At 34.3% G+C, this 18,149-nt stretch overlaps 2 protein-coding genes across 20 annotated transcripts; one reads left to right on the top strand and one right to left on the bottom strand.

Moving 5' to 3' along the window:
• Positions 1–1,697: 1,697 nt before the first annotated feature.
• LOC125205568 (pantothenate kinase 1-like) lies at positions 1,698–8,465 on the top strand. 19 transcript variants are annotated; one of them, XR_016132787.1, is made up of 12 exons: positions 1,701–1,986; positions 2,550–2,759; positions 3,472–3,518; positions 3,972–4,088; positions 4,447–4,566; positions 5,151–5,245; positions 5,320–5,413; positions 5,636–5,767; positions 5,912–6,024; positions 6,188–6,991; positions 7,891–7,959; positions 8,266–8,465. XR_016132787.1 is itself a non-coding variant. In XM_048104598.2 (10 exons), exons 1-9 carry the CDS (start codon positions 1,890–1,892, stop codon positions 6,016–6,018), a joined length of 1,059 nt encoding a protein of 352 aa, XP_047960555.1. In that variant the 5' UTR covers positions 1,698–1,889; the 3' UTR covers positions 6,019–6,024; positions 6,188–6,326. The 19 variants fall into 19 exon arrangements, 2 of the variants coding, with proteins under 2 accessions (XP_047960555.1, XP_047960554.1); XR_016132786.1 differs by having other exon boundaries at positions 8,247–8,465; XR_016132783.1 differs by having other exon boundaries at positions 8,239–8,465.
• A 1,017-nt stretch (positions 8,466–9,482) lies between these two features.
• On the bottom strand, positions 9,483–10,390 carry LOC125206396 (uncharacterized). Its single transcript, XM_048105654.2, has one exon. It carries the CDS (start codon positions 10,321–10,323, stop codon positions 9,562–9,564), a length of 762 nt encoding a protein of 253 aa, XP_047961611.2. The 5' UTR covers positions 10,324–10,390; the 3' UTR covers positions 9,483–9,561.
• Between the last annotated feature and the right edge of the window lie 7,759 nt (positions 10,391–18,149).

The raw sequence follows: 18,149 nt of genomic DNA, 5'->3' as shown, positions 1-18,149 counted from the left end.
ACATTATTCGGAAAAAAAAATTACATAGTCAATAAAAAAAATAACCACATCAACGCCCACCCCTCCGCGTCCAAACCTCTTCGATTATATCCTTCTGAAGTCGAATATGGGCATCTCTTTGCCGCATGTCGGCAAATGCGCGCAACCGCTCAACCTCTCCATGAGGTACCCCCATGTTCACATTCGCGCTGGCCACGATGTGGCTTGGACCGGCACCCATATCATCTTCGTTGGTCCACTGAGTCAGTTCGTCACCTTCACTTTCGACAATCATGTTGTGCAAAATGATACATGCGTACATGATGTCGCCGATGTTGGGAATATACCACATCCGTGAAGGACCCTTCACCATCGCCCATCGACTCTGGAGCACACCAAATGCCCGCTCAACATCCTTGCGCGCTGCCTCCTGACGGCTCGCAAAGTAGGACTTCTTTGGTCCGACCGCATGTTTGATCGTCTTCACAAAGACGGGCTAGTTTGGGTATATCCCATCCGCCAAATAGTATCTCATATTGTGCTGGTTGCCGTTGGCGACGAAACTGATGGCGGGACCAACGCCATTGCACTGATCGTTGAACAGGGGCGACGATTGGAGGACGTTGAGGTCGTTGTTCGACCCGACGACTCCAAAATAAACATGTCATATCCACAACCGGTAGTCAGTTACGGCTTCAAGGATCATCGTGGGATGCTTGGCTTTGAAGCCAGAAGTGTGGATCCCTTTCCATGCGGAGGGGCAGTTCTTCTACTCCCAATGCATACAATCTATGATGCCCAACATCCCAGGGAACCCGTGCATTGATCTGTGCATATTTATCAGCTGCTGGCAGTTTACGGGGCTCGGACTCCGAAGATAGCGATCCTCGAATATCGCTCTAACGCCCGCGCAAAAATTCTGCAGACACTCGACGGCTGATGACTCACCAATGTGTAGGTACTCATCGAACATGTCGGTCGGGCCTCCGTACGCCAGTTGTCTGATTGTGGCAGTGCACTTCTGTAAGGGCGTGTGTCCGGGTTTGCCAGCCGCATCCTCCCTGATCCTGAAATACTCGTATCTTCTCTCTAAAGCACCCACGATATGCATAAACAGCGGACGATGCATCCTAAAACGTCGCCGGAATAAGGCATCCCCAAAACGCGGCTGCGGAGCGAAATAGTCCTCATACAACCGCATATATGCAGCAATGTGGTCCCGGGGTACATCAGCGATGTATCGGCCGAGGTACTGCCGCCGTTGCTGCCTATGCCGTAGCAATCGATCAATCGCCCCGTCCATAGCAACATCCAATTCATCCTCACTATCACTATCACTAGCGCCTCCGCCACTACCACCCGCACGACTACTAGCCATTCTAGAAACACTTGAAAATAGAGTTTAGAAGAGAAACTTGTCAACATAAGTGGTGTGAATGAAATGAAGTTCAACGGGCCCTATTTATAGAGTTTTTAAAACAAAAAAAAAAAAATAAAATAAAATTTAATCGGACGTCCAACCCACGCCACCGTGGCGGACATACGGTCGGACGTCGGGCGGATGTCCGAGCCCATCCGACGGGCAAATGGGACGGGTGTGTCCTACCATTTTGTTCACAGTGACGGACGTCCGATAGAACTTCCGCGACGTCCTACCGCGACATCCGCCATTGAAGATGCTCTTATAAAGCATATCATAAATGAATAAAAATCGAATTTTGGTGAAAAGGGATGTCCCCACTTCATTAGATTTCTCTGCTTTTAGGTGGGTTTGACTCTGCAGCGATAGTTGACAATCGGTCCTGTTTTCTATGTATAAATCATGAAGTCAGTACCCGGATTCTCTACGCATTCGAATTTGGTCCAATTCAACGCAACAAGGCGGATTTATAGTGATAGCCGTGAAGGGGATGGAGAGTGTTGGAGCTGAAGCACCGAATATGGGAGAGAGGGAATTCAAGTCATGTGATCGAGATGGTGTCTCGCATCTTTCTCTTGATATAGGAGGTAATTGTCTGTTTAATTGCTAAATCGTTTCTTCGCAAATGCAATTATTCTTTTAATTGATTTGTTGCGCTATCGTATTGTTTTCCCATTTTCGGTTGTGATTTGGGCGATTGCTGTTTAAAAAGCAAAATTTTCAAGTGGGGTCTTTCTTGAAACTTTAAAAGGAATGTTAATTCGACCTTTTGTTTTCAATGGTTTGGTGAAATCAAACTTTCTTTCTTTGTGCCTTTGTGGTCCTCTTTACCTTCAAGTTTTAATTCTGGTTAGCTGATTACAGCGCAAGATATAAGCTTAGTTGGGATTTTGGAACTGGATTGAAGACTAATTATCATTCTGCTTGAAAAAACTATACTACATTTTATTTTTGCTTCATATAATTAGATTAGTTCAAGTTATATTATTGGATTAAGGATCATTTATCCCTCTGCTTGGTGAAAACTATACATTGCGGGATTGTAAAGCTCTACCTGTCAGCGTTGGAGATACATAATATCTAACGTTTGTAATAGTTAGTTGATTGACCAGTCAAGACTTGCATTAAATCTTTCATTTATTATTTGTAGGTTCTTTAATAAAGATGGTTTACTTCTCAAGTGGCAGTAGCTCCTCCTCTGATGATAAGAAAGACAGCTATTTAAAGGATGGAACTAACACATCCATTGGAACCTCCAATCATAATGGCCTAAGAGGGAAGCTTCACTTTCTGAAGTTTGAAACAAGCAAAATCGATGAATGCATCAAGTTCATATCTTCTAAGCACCTTCAAAATAATGGTAAACAAACAAACTTTTATATGATGATCGATGCATCAAGATATGTAATTTATGCATTTATGTTATACTATGTCGTATGTACAAACGGTGCCTTTCTGCCTGCTCCTTCAGTGCATTATTGTAGCTTTGGAAAATGATTGTAATGTTATTCTGCTATGATCTGCTTGTGATGAGATGGTAATGCAATGAATTTGTGAATCGGGCTAAATTTGTTTAACTGCTAATTTCCCATTATACTCCAAGGATCAAGATAGCTGGAACATAATTTTCCTATTCTTACAGGGAATATGAATGGGAAAATATTTTCATGATTTACATCACATGGTTATGTGTTATGTTTACTATTTGCGAGCATGCAATTGCAAATATGTGTCTGGTACATATTTATTAGCTTAATGAGATGCTAGATGTAACGTCAAGACTATGCACAGCCATTTTGGAGTTATTGATACATTATGTAATCATGCGTGTTCACTAGTTTTAAGCATTCAAATTTCTTTGGTACATATTGAAAAGATGTATGAGATGCTAGATGTAACATCAAGATTATGAGCAACCGTTTTGGGGTTGTTCAACCCTGTAGATAATCATGCATGTTTAGCTGAACAGTTTTCTCTGTATTTCTGCATACTTATATGCCTTCTTAGAGGCTTGTGAGTCCTGTACAGTAGTATTGCATATTTCTGCCTTCTCACAGTCTCTCTGAATCCAGGTGGTCAGGGTGATAAGGACCTTGCCAGTGAGGAAATTATTATTAAGGTAATTTTTTTAATAATGCCAATTAGATAATTAGAAAATGTCCTTTTTGTCATGGCGTTGTCCTGAAACAAAGTAGGTTTCTTCTAGTTAGTCTCCAGATATTTAATGAGTTGATATGGTTTCTAAAGATGTTTATTTTTTGTAATTTAAAAACATAATGAGAAAATCATTTTAGTGAATTGGAAACAAAAATTATGAATTAACTGGAGTAATAAATAGTTTCTGCCAGTTGTAGCTTGTTTTTACCTCTTTCTGCTATAATAAGAATGGGATATAGATCTGAATATCTTTCTATCATGGACCTGAACTGGAGGATATTTTTCCTATCCTTACTTCCCTTATTCAATTGATCATGTAATGTGTAGACAGCAGATTAGTTTCAAGTCAAGCATATAATTTTGTCTTGGCACTTAGATATATGAACTGATAATCTGATTGATTGTGTTTCTGAAGGCCACGGGTGGGGGGGCATTTAAGTTTGCTGATTTATTCAAAGAAAAGCTAGGTATTGTTCTGGACAAGGTAGATGAAATGAGCTGCCTTGTTGCTGGAGCCAATTTCCTGCTTAAGGTATAGACCATTTAATGCTACAATCTTGAATTTTCTACGTTCTTCATTAGCTCTGGGTGACTCTTTTACTGCAGTTCATATTATATCATCTAATCTCCTTTGATATTTTTTTATGAGCAATTCTGTCTCTAATCTCTGTTTAGGGTACAACACCAATTTGAAACATTTTCATGTCCTTTAATAAGGATAGATGCCTACCAAGGAGTCATCATATTTCGTTACCCTCCAGATTACAATTTTTACAAATACTTCAAGTTCCTTTGTTGTCTATTTTGTTTCATTGCCTATAGGCCCTTCTGCTGTGCATCTTGTTAATTAGTCTTGCATATGAAGTTTACATTTTACTTATACTGGTTAGGCAGTGAACCATGAAGCATTTACCTATATGGATGACCAGAAGGACTATGTCCAGATCAACCACAAAGATCTGTACCCTTATCTCCTAGTTACTGTGGGATCTGGAGTCAGCATGATCAAGGTAACCTTATTCTGTTTCACTCTATCTTGTTCTTTTTCTCCTCGCCCTTTGCTTTTCATGTTTTAGAATAAAGGTTGCTATCTACAACTAGCCAAAGCTATATTTGATTTGATAAAAATACGTACTTTTTTCTGAATAACTCGGTGTATGAAAGATATCATCTAGTTAACGGAATACATTGATCTGTTACTCCTTGTACATATTATGATTGTTAATTTATTACTCCCTCCGTCCCCCATTAAGAGTCACACTTTTCCATTTCGATCTGTCCCCAATTAAGAGTCACACTTCATTTTTACCATAAATAGTAAGTAGGTCCCACATTCCACTAACTCAATTCACTCACATTTTATTATAAAACCAATATAAAAAAAATGGTTCCCACATTCCACTAACTTTTTCAACTAACTTTTCTTTACATTTCTTAAAACCCGTGCCCGGTCAAAGAGTGACTCCTAATAGGGGACGGAGGGAGTATTCTATAGCAGACATGACTCTGTTGCATCTTTTGCACGTGTATGAGAATTTGAAAGGTTTTAGTTCCTTCATGTAACATCTTATATTATCTTTCCATGTGAATTTAGGTGGATGGCGACAACAATTTTGAGCGAGTCAGTGGAACAAGTGTTGGTGGTGGCACATTCTGGGGTTTGGGAAGACTTTTGACCAAGTGCCAAAGGTTGCTCTTAGACCCTTTTTGTGGTGCAATTTACTGTACCACATAATTTGCCTCATGATCATTTATGGTTACAGTTTTGATGAGCTGTTAGAACTGAGTCGCCAAGGAAATAACAGAGTGATAGACATGCTCGTTGGAGACATATATGGTGGAACAGATTACTCGAAGGTATATTTCCTTGAGTGCATGTCCTCATCTCCTCGATGTCCTTCTTTATTTGTTTCAATCAGTGTCTAGAAATTTCAGTACGACAAAGTAAATTCAGTAATCTGTATTTGAAGTGAGTGCTTTAACAATATATTGCATCCTCTCGTGTGAGAATCTTGTAACTTTCAGAAGAGTGGCCATGTAGGCTGTATGACAATATCTACTTCTGTTTAATTATTTCAGATTGGTCTTACGTCAACGACAATTGCTTCTAGCTTCGGTAAGGCAATATCTGCAAACAAAGAGCTTGATGATTACAGACCTGAGGATGTAGCCAGGTCCCTACTAAGAATGATCTCAAACAATATTGGACAGGTCAGTCAAATGAAAGCGGCTATTTTACACCTAGAAAGCTGTGGGTAAACATTTTTTTGTATCTGTTTAGCATCATTTTAGCATGTCATGTTGGTTTTGAGGTATACTTGTGTTTTAACTGTTTCCTCTATTTGCCAATGTCAGATTGCTTATTTGAACGCATTACGTTTTGGATTGAAGAGGATATTTTTCGGAGGATTTTTCATTCGAGGACATGCATACACAATGGACACACTTTCAGTTGCAGTTAATTTCTGGTAGTGACCTGCTTTTCTGCTCAAATAAAACATAGTATGATGTTCATAAGGAAAATCCAATTGCCATCTTCATTGATCCCTTGCTATAAATAGTTATCTTTGTATGTTTTAAATGATCACTTGTGGATTTTGATTCTCTGAAAAACCATTGCATAATTTTCAGGTCGAAAGGTGAAGCAAAAGCTCTATTTTTGCGGCACGAAGGGTTTCTTGGGGCACTGGGAGCTTTTATGAACTACAAGAAAAATGGATTTACAGATATCACACATCAATTTATGGAACAATCCTGCGAAATCGGACAAGATTTGGTCTGCAAAGATGAAGATATTTAGTGATGTGTTTCTCAGCACCGACACAGTAAAGTCGAACCTAACCCCATAGGTGTCGGTAGAATGTATAGCAATTACTTGCTGCAGTGCCGAGTTAACTTTGCACTTTGCAGCATAGTATATTAACATACAAATCCTAGAGAATTAAGATTTCCAACCCACACCCTCTATCTAGTTTAATGGAGAGGGATATCACAAGTAGTTTCTTCTTGTTGTTATATTATTATCCACAGAATATTACTGCATGTATCCTTAGTCAGAAATTATTTGACTGGCGGGGATTGATGCTATTCTCATTGTTTTGCTCTCTAAGAACTTGTTTACAGTCTCAAGTTAACCTTATGTAAGAACCTTCGAATGCCTTTTTTTATCTCCCAATTTGTCACAAGTTAGTCATAAATGCTTTTAATCTAGTTTTTTTGTGATATTCAGCATATTTAATAGTAATAGAGTTTGTTGGCAAATGGCAACTTAGGCAGCTCCATGGATGGTGGAATTTGTTGCCAGGTTGATGCTCATCCTGTTACAAAGTCCTCTCTATCCCCAGGGGCATCCTTTCTGCAGCTTCCTCCTCATAGACCAGATGTCTCGCGGAAACTACTCAAGCCAAGAGCAATAAGCTTCTAAACATCTCAGAGGTATACACAGGGTAAGAGAGTCCATAATAGTATTATGATCATAATTAAAAATCCAAAATTCTGTATTATTGAATCATTTAAGTCCAAAATGCTTCAGTTCTAAATACAATCTTATGTAATTCACTCATAACAGATGCTTTGTGTGTGAAATATCATCAGTCAGGAGTTTGATTGAGGATGTTTTTCAATGTGTAGTTCCATCATTGTGTTTGGATTTTTTCCATTGTGAAAATACGAAAAAAGAATCTCGAAACATGTGGAGTTCTTGGTGCTTTCCTTGTTAGTCAAAATCTGATTATGTTATGTTTGATAATATGAGGATTGGCATTATATTGTGTAATGAGCAACCAAATACCAAATTTCCAGACTATGAATAACTGTATTATGCCCCATTGTTGATGAAGGTTCAAAATTATGAACCATCTTTGTCAAGATAGTGAAACTGAAACTTAGATTTTCTGCCTAGTATGTTTTCCACAGCCAGTTGGCCTTGTCTTTGGGCATTTTGTTCTTATTGATAGATGTTCAATTTAATCAGTACTAGTACTTTCTTTCTTGTCCTTCTCTCCCTATGAAACCTAAGTTGAGTTCCTCATTAAAGCTTTGTATAATATGACTAACCCAATGGTCTTAGGCACAACCTTTTCCTAGCGGTCTATTTATATCATAGGCTTTGTGGAATGCTATTTCATGTTTCGTAGTTTCTGATTCAACATTCATCTCGGGATATTATGGAATGACTTCAAAGCCTGAACTTGTAATTTGAAATTTACTTGTACCCTGAATTTTGCAGCAATGGACTTTTTATGTTACTGCTTTGATAATATCAATGCAGGAGTCTAACTCCATTTCCTAGCACATCAACCTTGTATATTTCTCTTCTTTTTTGTTGGTTTCAGGCGGTAAATGAGGAGGATATATGTGCCATACAACATGAAAAAGCCTTATTTCCTATTGGATGCTTCCATGTAAGTTGTCCAGCCTTCTTTCTTCTCAGGTTTAGTTGGAGCTTAGCATATAGTATTAGTTTCTATGCAGCTATATATGTAAATGGTTCTTTGTTTGTTCCATCCTATACCTTAAAGCTGTCTATTGGATATGCTTCATATATTCTTAATTTTAACCATCATCGACTAGTATAAGTATTATGAACAATCATATTATGAGTCGAGTTCATGGTTTTAAAGACTTGTAGTCTACACCAACATACAAACATGATCTGTTACTAACACTTGATGCATCTGAAGTAATTCAGACAATGCGTTTTATTGAAGCTAGCTGAGCCGGATGGAATGGAACGAACTTCATCGAAGAATGTCGAGAGGGGCTTCCATATTCACAATGCACCATCTGATGGAACCGCCACATACACGTTAATATAAGCACATAAACTGATTATGTTTATTAAGTACTCCTATGATGCAGATGTTTAATGGATGATAAGTGGAGTTTAGCATATGGAGAATGTTAAGTAGAGCATGATTGTCGTTTGTACTGAGCATACATGTGCAATCAATTCAAGTGTATTTTGTGCAGGGAAGGGGTGGCGGCCCCTACGGTACCATTCAACATGAGAAGAAAAGGCAGCCCATGTGCACTCTGCAATTAGGTTCTGCAAAATGCTTGTGGACAACAGAATAAACCAATCTCTTCCTCCAACAATAATCAACATATTTTTCTCCTAAATTTATCATGCTTCCTCACAACTTGGCTTCTTCTAACTTACTTATTTTATTGAGATAAAATAATAGGGGGATAAGGGTTGTTGGCTGTTTGTTTGTGAAAGGGTGTGTTGGTTATGAGATACCATCTCTTTTCTTTTTAATATACACACATGTATCTTGTAAATATTGACGTGTGTGCATAGGTGATTTTCTTTTTTTGGTGAGATTTTTGTTTTACATTTGATTGCATCAAGAAGCCTGGAGTAGTTGGTAAGCAAAGTTAGTTTTGGGTGTTAAGTTTTTATGGGTGGTAACAAAGTTGGGTTTGGGGCCCTCAATATTAAAGAAGTTGTTACCATTTCTCACCTAATGTAATTAATCATCTTCTTCATTTTATCTTCTTTTCATGGTTGGAATTGGTGAGAGAGGTCCAATTGTGCACACTAGAAACTTGCGCTCCTACTGTTGCAATAATTTCTTTTTCAACACCAATTAATATGAATTAAACAACTTTATTTCATACACCATTGTCTCTCAACTTTTTTGACTTTAACTGATAAATTCATAAATACTTGAGACCTGCCATAGCCCAACTTTTTTCCTTTTTACAGTCTTGACAATGAAGTATTTGCCGCTAACATAAATTCAAAGTTTTTCAAAGAGGATTTTAGTTGATTTTGTATCATGGAGTACAATTAAATCAAACCCATATACACTATATAATGTTGTCTAAAAATTACAACGAATGAATAATTAATTGATCTTCTAGTATCAGTAACTCCTGACCACAAATCTTTTTAATATATGGCCAATAAAACACCAAAAAATGAAATAGGACTAAAATAGAATTATACTTAGAAACTAGACAACAATATACATTTAAAAAACTAGCAAAACCCTGAATGCTTAAAAGGGATGTACGTTTTTACTTAATCCGCCATTAACATTAGTGAAAAACCCCATCAACTCCGGCCGGTAAGGCAAATACGACCGCCGGCGCTCCTCCCCCTTCGCCTTACTCTTCAAGTACACTTCATGAGCCGACAACGGCGCCGTTTTCACCTTCCCCCCCTTCTTCGATTTTCCACTCACTTTCACCGCCTCCTCCTTTTTCTCCTCTCCCTTCGCGTGGCTGTTGTTCAGGAAGACGAAAGCGTCCCTGCCGTCGCTGTTGCTCCTCCCCAGCAAATCCTTGAACCGCCAAATTTTAGAAAACCCGGTCGAGTTGCTCTTTTTGCAGACCTCAGGCGACGCCTCGACCGCCTTCCGGTCCGACCAGTCGCAGCTCGGACCGGCGGCCGATGACGTGGCACCTCCAGCCGTTTCCACGAACACCTTCACCGGAGGCCTCATCGCCAAATTATCGTGCAAGGCGGTGGGATCTTCGCCGTAAAATAGCAAATCGCGGCTGAACAAGGGGAAAACCGGCTTGATCTGGCCATTGATGAAAGCATCCTCCGCCGCTATAGGCGACGTGTTCGCTCCTCCACACATAAACGAAAATTCCTCTTCTTCTTCTTCTTCCGCATCCTCTTCGACTTCTTCTTCTTCTTCTACATCAGCTTGATTTTCTTCAAATTTCACATCAACTTGGCCTTTTTCATCACTGCTGAGTTTCAGATGCGTGAGGAAATCTCGGCTCATCTCGGTTTCTAATTGAGTTTGCATTTCTCAAATTTTAGAGAGAGAAAGGGGGAGATTGGATTGATGAGAAGATTTGATTAAATGAGGGGTTATTTTATATGGGTGGTTGGTTGGTTACAAGGAAATTTATGTTTGGTTTTCTATTACTTTTTTAATAATATTAAATGTTGCTGTAGAAGTTTGACACACAATTATTCTATGGAAATCATATTTGTCTCCATCTACATTCTAAACTTTATTTGGTTGTCAAGAAATTTCCTTGGCAACCTACACTTAATCTTTTTGCCGTCAATCATGTGACTGTTTCACTCTATTTTAGGTACCTTCACATAATGTCATTATATTAAATCAATGATTATCTATTGCCGCCTTTTATTTTTACAGATAATACTTCGTCAGATATTTTACTATATGGAATATTGCTTTAATATCATAAGATGACGTTAATATCACATAAAATATTACTAAATACAATTAGAAAAATGGATGTGTATTAAATTGTGATGGATAAGTTTGTAATTTCTTGGAAGGTTCCACAATGGCTGTGAGCAAGTTTATTTTGTTGACTATTGACTAAGAGAAGGAAAATTTGAGAGGGAATATTAGTGTGTATAGCGCCCACGAGCGACGAATATTCGTCTATCTAATTTAGACTATAAACCTTTGTTTCTCAAGTTTTTATAAGAAAAAAATGTTCACTCGTCGCATCACATTTTTAGACACATTTTTAGATTCATTTTATAATTTTAAATGAACAAATAAGCTTATGGTCTTCCAAAAATATAAAGAGTGAACTACAAAAATAGTTCCTAGACTATGCGTTTATTTAGTCAATGAAACTTAGACTTTCAAAATATCCTTAGACAATTTTGGACTAAGCGTTTATCTCGAAAATTATCATTTTTCACTGTTTCGTGACGAAAGGGTTTTAGGGGATTTGGGCAATTTGGTCTTTTTACATTTTAAATATGATATTATTTCAATGATGTAATAAATCTGATATTATTTTCTTCTTCCCTTTTGCCATCCTCTTCACTTTGTTTCTTTATTTCAATATTAGATTCAATTTTATAAAATTAAATTTTAATTTTTAATTTTTAAATATCAATAAATTTGTTAATTATTAAAATTACTACTACTAAATAACAAATTAAAAGTTTTAATCAATATTTGATAGTGTCTAATATTTAATCAATAAGGTACGACGACGCCTTAGTTTTAATCAATATTTAATAGTTTTAATCACAAATAGATCATATAACACGATTTATTCCGAAATAAATATGCATCTAATGTAAGACTAATATAATTTTCGTTTATTAATTTGAAAACAATCAAAACTAACTAGAAATTTTCAACAAAAATTCTCATATATCAATTTTTTAGTCAACTTCATACTCGCTCCGTCCGCGAATAGGAGTCCCGGTTGAGTTGGGTGCGGATTTTAAGAAAAGTTTGAGTGTAATAATTAAAGTGTGTGATAGTGGAATGTGGGACTCATTTATATTATTATTTGCTTTATTCTTTGTTATAATGAAATCTAACATTAAGAGAGAGAGTGAGAAATTGCAATCAAAGTGGATTAAAATTAATTGCAGCTTCTAAATTAAGGGAACAATGGGGTCATTTTTTTATACTCTCAAGATAAAATGTCTAACCGGGACTCCTAATGGCGGACAGATGAAAATGGCCAACCGGGACTCCTATTCGTGGACGGAGGGAGTAATATTTAATCATAAGCAATTATAACAACTGAACGAAGGCTAAATAGAATAGCTCTTATTTTTCCATCATGATTAATCTGTACTTCTTCAATTCAGCTGAATATTATATTAAATAATAAAAATTAACAGTTTTAATCAATATTTATAGTGTCCATGAATTAATAGTTTTAATTAAAAAAATTTATTGATATTTTAAAAATCAAAATTTAAAATTTAATTTTGTAAAATTAAATCTAATATTGAAATAAAGAAACAAAGTGAAGGATGACGAAAGGGAGAAGAATGATAATTTTGAAATAATATCAGATATAGTACATCACTGAAATAACATCATATTTAAAATGTAAAAAGATCAAATTGCTCAAATCCTCTAAAACCCCTCAAAAGGGTATTTTCGTCACGCAACAATGAATAAATGGCTATTTTCAAGATAAACGCTTAGTCCAGGGTTGTCTGAGAATATTTTGAAAGTTCAAAGTTTATTAGCAAGATAAACGCATAGTTCAAGGACTATTTTTGTAGTTCACTCAGATATGGTGGATTGGTGGGATGACACAACATTCGTTATTCAGTAGGTGACTTCCCATTAGTAGGAAAATGAATTGGGAGATGATGTTTAGTTCGTCAAAGATTATTAGGAGCAACATTTACTTCTTGTGTTCAAATCATTCTCGTGATTGTGCTTCCTGTATTTGTTTATCTAGTATCCTTAGCATAAACATCTCTACAATATATAAAAAGAGAATTTTGGAGATATTTAAGGAAATAAGAGGAATTTTAGGGGTATTTTGGGAAATGGTCATTTAAAATAGATATTAAATGAATTAAAAATATATAAAACATGTGATTAAGTGTTAGTTGGTTATTTAATTTCTATAGTTACTAGATTAGTGATATAATTAGCAGTAATATTGCACTTAATACGTTTTCTTTAATAATAAGAGGGGTTACATTCCAATTATGCCATTTTTATTCTTTCCATGGCTTGTCTTATAATTTATAATTTATGTCGTGTTAATTCCATGACTCCTTATGTTCTTATTTTGTGACTATAAAGGACATAGAATTGTAGATGAAATTACACAACTACAAGAGTATTTTCCTTTTTCTCAAACTCTCGACATTTTTAGTGTGTATAATGTCTTTATACTTTTTGAAAACAAAACCTAATTGGTTTTCTAACTCTTAAATATGTTTCTTGCTTTATAATGATGCAGAAGTTCAAGATTGGAGGGTTACAATTTATACTCTTTGGTCGTGCTTCCAAATACAGTTTTGAGTACTAGAGATGCTAGAGAAAGAACAAATAATTTCGTACTTTGTAGCTGACGGGGTGGCCCTCTTTGCTGCGGTCGTGCATGAACACGGCCTTTTCAAATTCTTCTTTGTGTTGTTTATGTTGTTCTCTTTGCAGGTCTTTATGGTGGAAGTGATTTATGTTTTGAAGTGTCGAGCTTAATTATGTGATTTTTTTTCCTTTTCTTCATATACTATTGTGAAGTATCGAATGTATAAACTTTTCATGTAGCTCTATATGAATATTATGTTGGTGGTAGCTCTTATTCATTTGTCTTTTCTGGACGTGGTATGGATAATAGTAGCTACACGGGAAGTAGGCGATGCGGGAATACTATTAGGGTATGCAACCAGTTTTTTTTTTCCGGCTAAATGCATGCATATCGGTTGTATATTCCATGCTATTTTGTTGTATTTTTGTTGATGATTTTGATCGATTTGGCTATCTTCTATTATATATTTATACATTATTTTGATCGATTTGGCTATCTTCTATTATATATTTATACAATATTTATACATTATTTTTATAGAGAACTTTTTTCAAAAATGAAAATGTGACATCTTTTGTGGGACAAACTAAAAAGGAAAGTGTGACATCTTTTGTACTTCCTCCGTCCCAAAAAAGATATCACACTTTCCTTTTTAGTTTGTTCCACAAAAGATGTCACATTTTCATTTTTGAAAAAAGTTCTCTCTTACATTAATATAAAAATTATATTTTCCCTCTCCATTTAACACACAAAACAAAACCTCCTAAAATCCTGTGTCATCCCACAAGTGTGACATCTTTTGTGGGATGGAGGGAGTAGTATAGATTTAAAAGTGTTTTAAATGATATGTGATTTGTGTACAATTTTTAGTTTATAAACTTATTTGGTTATATGAGTTTAGAACTTGAAATAACAATATTATTTCTCATTCGGGTATATATGTTTTTTTCTTTTTTGTTTGATTTTATATTTTTTAATAATTATTTTTTATTTTATATATTTATGATTTCAGATTTCATACAATGATATTTTTATGAATTTATAAAATCATTTTACAGTATAAAATAAGTTTAAATAAAAGAGAATGGGTCGTGCATCGCACGTAGATGCACGTGATACTAGTTTTAATAAAATCAAAGTTTAGTGAATTAAATAAAATTACTAAAAAAAAAGAAAATATATGGAAAACACATCCATCGGTCTAAAAATTGGTAAGTATTTATTTTTGGATTTATTTTTCTGTGTTACGGACAATCTGTATAAAACAACTTTTCATGTTATATCTATTGTAAGAAGATTATATTCCCTCTAACTTTTAAAAATAAATTTTTTTCTGGTCTGTTTATTTAAAAATAAAAGTTTTTAATTCTTAAAAACTTATTTTCTTTTATGAGGTGAGAATAATTTTTCACTAACATATTTTTTTTATTTCTTTCTTGTATAACTAATTTTATAATAAACTATGTGCCATTTTAAAATTTCCTATTTTTGGAAAGGGGGAAAGTATATGTATTCCAACCAATGCGGATGCATATTTGATGATATTGTATGGATCAGCTGCATTTAAATTACCGTTTCGAGAAAATAAAATACAAAACACTTCTCTTAAAAGATGTACACATCATTCGGATTTCGTCGCTATTAACTTTAATTATTAATAAATCGCGATTTTCAAACAAATCTAATGTACTGTTATAAAATATCTTTACAGCTAATTTTACGTCGCTTTCACTAAGCTTAACAGATTTTTGCTAATTACACATTTACACTGTCGATGCTTCTAAATGCTAGTACTACTATTCCCCAAGATTGAATATTGAAGTGATTATTACGTGAGGTTAAATGTTTCGGGCTTAATCACGGTCTTTAAATTTAAATTTATTTATTAATAAAAAATAGAATTGGTGATTATTTTTTTTAATTCAAAAAGATATTATGGCAACTTCTTCGTGAAATCATTATACTCCTACTTCAATTGCAATATGCATTTATGAACTCATTCGGAGATACTTGTAATGCAGTTGAATTTGCAAACACGCATTTATGAACTCCACAACAACAAAAATTCTACGTACACGTGTCATCAAATACCATTACTACAAATTTGAAGACAAATTCTATTGAGTTTTCTTCTACACAGTATGCTCTAGATGATTTCCCGATCTTGTGGGTATGAGTTCTTTGCGATGAATAAGATATCTTACCAGTTTTCCATTGAAAAATGGGAAATTGATCTCTAAAACCATGAATTTTGCCCAAAATTTGGTATTTCCCATGAACTTTGAAATTGGTATATAATATCACGAACTTTGCATTTTGTTTGGTATTTCCCATGGCATATTTATTACTATATTTGACTAACTTACGAGGCTTTTATCATACTTGACACAATTAAATCAACGTGGTTTTCAACGTGACTTTTTATGCTCCATGTTATGAACTTAAAAAATGGTTTCAAATATTATAAAACATATCACGGTTGCCTATGTTAAATAAGATTTTGATGAAAATATCTTATTTGAGTGAATTTGGAAAATACCAAACAAAATACAAAGTTTGTGATATTATATACCAATTTCAAAGTTCATGGGAAATACCAAATTTTGGGCAAAGTTCATGGTTTTAGAGACCAATTTCCCTTGAAAAATTGAAGGCAATCACTTGTGTGCCTAATTAGTCTAATTTGGATTCATCAATTTGTAATTAATTATTAAAGTTACTGAATTCAATTAGAATCGAGTACTACTTATAAATTATAATTAGAATATCCGGACATCTGAAATTCTTGATGCATGGAGTTTGCCTCATAATAATTGATTTATTACACCTGCAAAATGTATGAAATTGAATTTTAAGGTTGTGGGGATTGTGTTTATAGGCAAGCTAATCTATGCATTTACTATTGCAGATATTTTGAGGGTAAATAAAGCCATGATGGAAAGAAAACCCATTGCCTAAAACAGGAAATGCTTACTATTTACAAATAATCACATGTTAAATAAAAACAATTACGATTCCGATAATAATAATTGAAGAATTACCATAATTATGATTTGATAGTAAGGGACGCCCTCAAACAGTTTGATAATGTTAATTAAGCTTGCATCGTTCAAATACATTTGTTATAATCACATTTCATAATCAATTATCCACATTATATAATCCATATAGGTGTCACAGTTGTCATAACTTATTATCATATGATTATCCATTTATAATTAAGTTGTGATATTATTTTAGTCTGAGGGGATTGACCATGACTAATTATTATAAGACTATTCATTTAGAATTAAGTTATGATATTTAATTTTATGAATTAAACATAATACACATATAATCATGAGATATAATCTTATAAACCGAATAGCCGGAATAAATTTCTTGGTAAATTTGCTAGTCATGATCTGACTCATCACAAATCAAAAGCCACGCTGATCCAAACCTCGTTTTGTCGAATGGGCACAAATTATTGAAGTGACAATGAAATCAAAACTGTAGAATACAACGTTCCAATATTTCTATCAAATACAAGAGGAATAAAATGATACTCCATTTATAAATTCTCCAACTAAAAATTAAATTTATAATGTTTTACATAAGGACCCGGCCCGATATTATCATAGGAGTAATGAATAATTACTTTTATTCACAATTAATAGTCTTATTTTTATATATTAAGTTGTTTAAAATGGCTCATAATCTATTTCTTATAAATCTCTCTCTCTAATAATGTTGAACATATTTTTCTCTATATCTCTATTATATTTATAATTTTGTATTACAATCCTAATATATTTTACATGTCTGAAACTACTTAGAGTTGGCCCTTAGACATTCAATTTATGATCCACAAATACTATTGACTAATTCTCTGTACTCAATTCTATTTGCACTGCAATTAAACTCTTATAGTATAGCATTTTATAAAACTAATATTCAGCAATTAAATGAATATAAGTCAACTTTTCCAACAAATCACAGAAAAATTAAGTGGGAGAACAGTTGCAGGAGTATATATTACTCAGGTCAACTGAGTAGATTAGTAGTACAATTGAATCATTTGATTGATGAAATGTAAGATTAATTGATGATTACATGTGCTAGAAATCCACTTTCGAAATAGTAGTTGATGTGCACCCAATTATATGCTGTGTTTTTTACATGTCAACTTGCTTGACTTTGACTACTCGTTTTTTCTTTTTTAATTCTATTTTACAATTTTCAGCCTTGTTTCCTCCCATTATACCCACGCCTTTTTATAATTCTTTTTAAGTTTCAACTCTGCAAATTAAAATTTTATACTATTAATAAATTATAAGTAATGGAGTTGTATATAGTAATAATTAAATAGTATTTGACCATAATTATTAACAATGCATGTCTAGTCGTAGCTGCATATATTTTATTTCGAACATAATACTCCCAAATTGGTTTAATATTATTTTCTTGACTGGAAAATTACCATAAAAACAATGAATTTTATCAAATTATGGTTTGTCTGGCAATTTAAAATCGGGTAAAAAGTTATTCTCTCCATCCTACCATAGGAGTCACATTTAATGTAGACACGAATTTTAGAAAATGTAAAGAATAGTGTGTTGGAAAAGTTGGTTGAATATGAACTCATTTTTTTATATAATAAAATGTGAGTGAAATGATTTAATGGAATATGTGACATTTTTATCATTTATGGTAAAAGTAAAATGTGACTCTCGTCGTGGAGTATGAATTTTGTGTTAGCTCTCAGTTAAGAATTTCTAGCCAAACAAATGTCATTTTCTCTTTGTAGAGGCAATAACATTTAATACATGGGCAATGTTTTTCACATACGTTTTTT

The sequence above is a fragment of the Salvia hispanica genome, chromosome 6, assembly GCF_029641045.1.
Source record: "Salvia hispanica isolate PSC_SH4W2 chromosome 6, Shi_PSC_v1, whole genome shotgun sequence".
In the NCBI taxonomy this organism is placed as follows: Eukaryota; Viridiplantae; Streptophyta; class Magnoliopsida; order Lamiales; family Lamiaceae; genus Salvia; species Salvia hispanica.
Note: the sequence above shows the minus strand (reverse complement) of the source record. Positions and strands in the feature narration are given on the sequence as shown.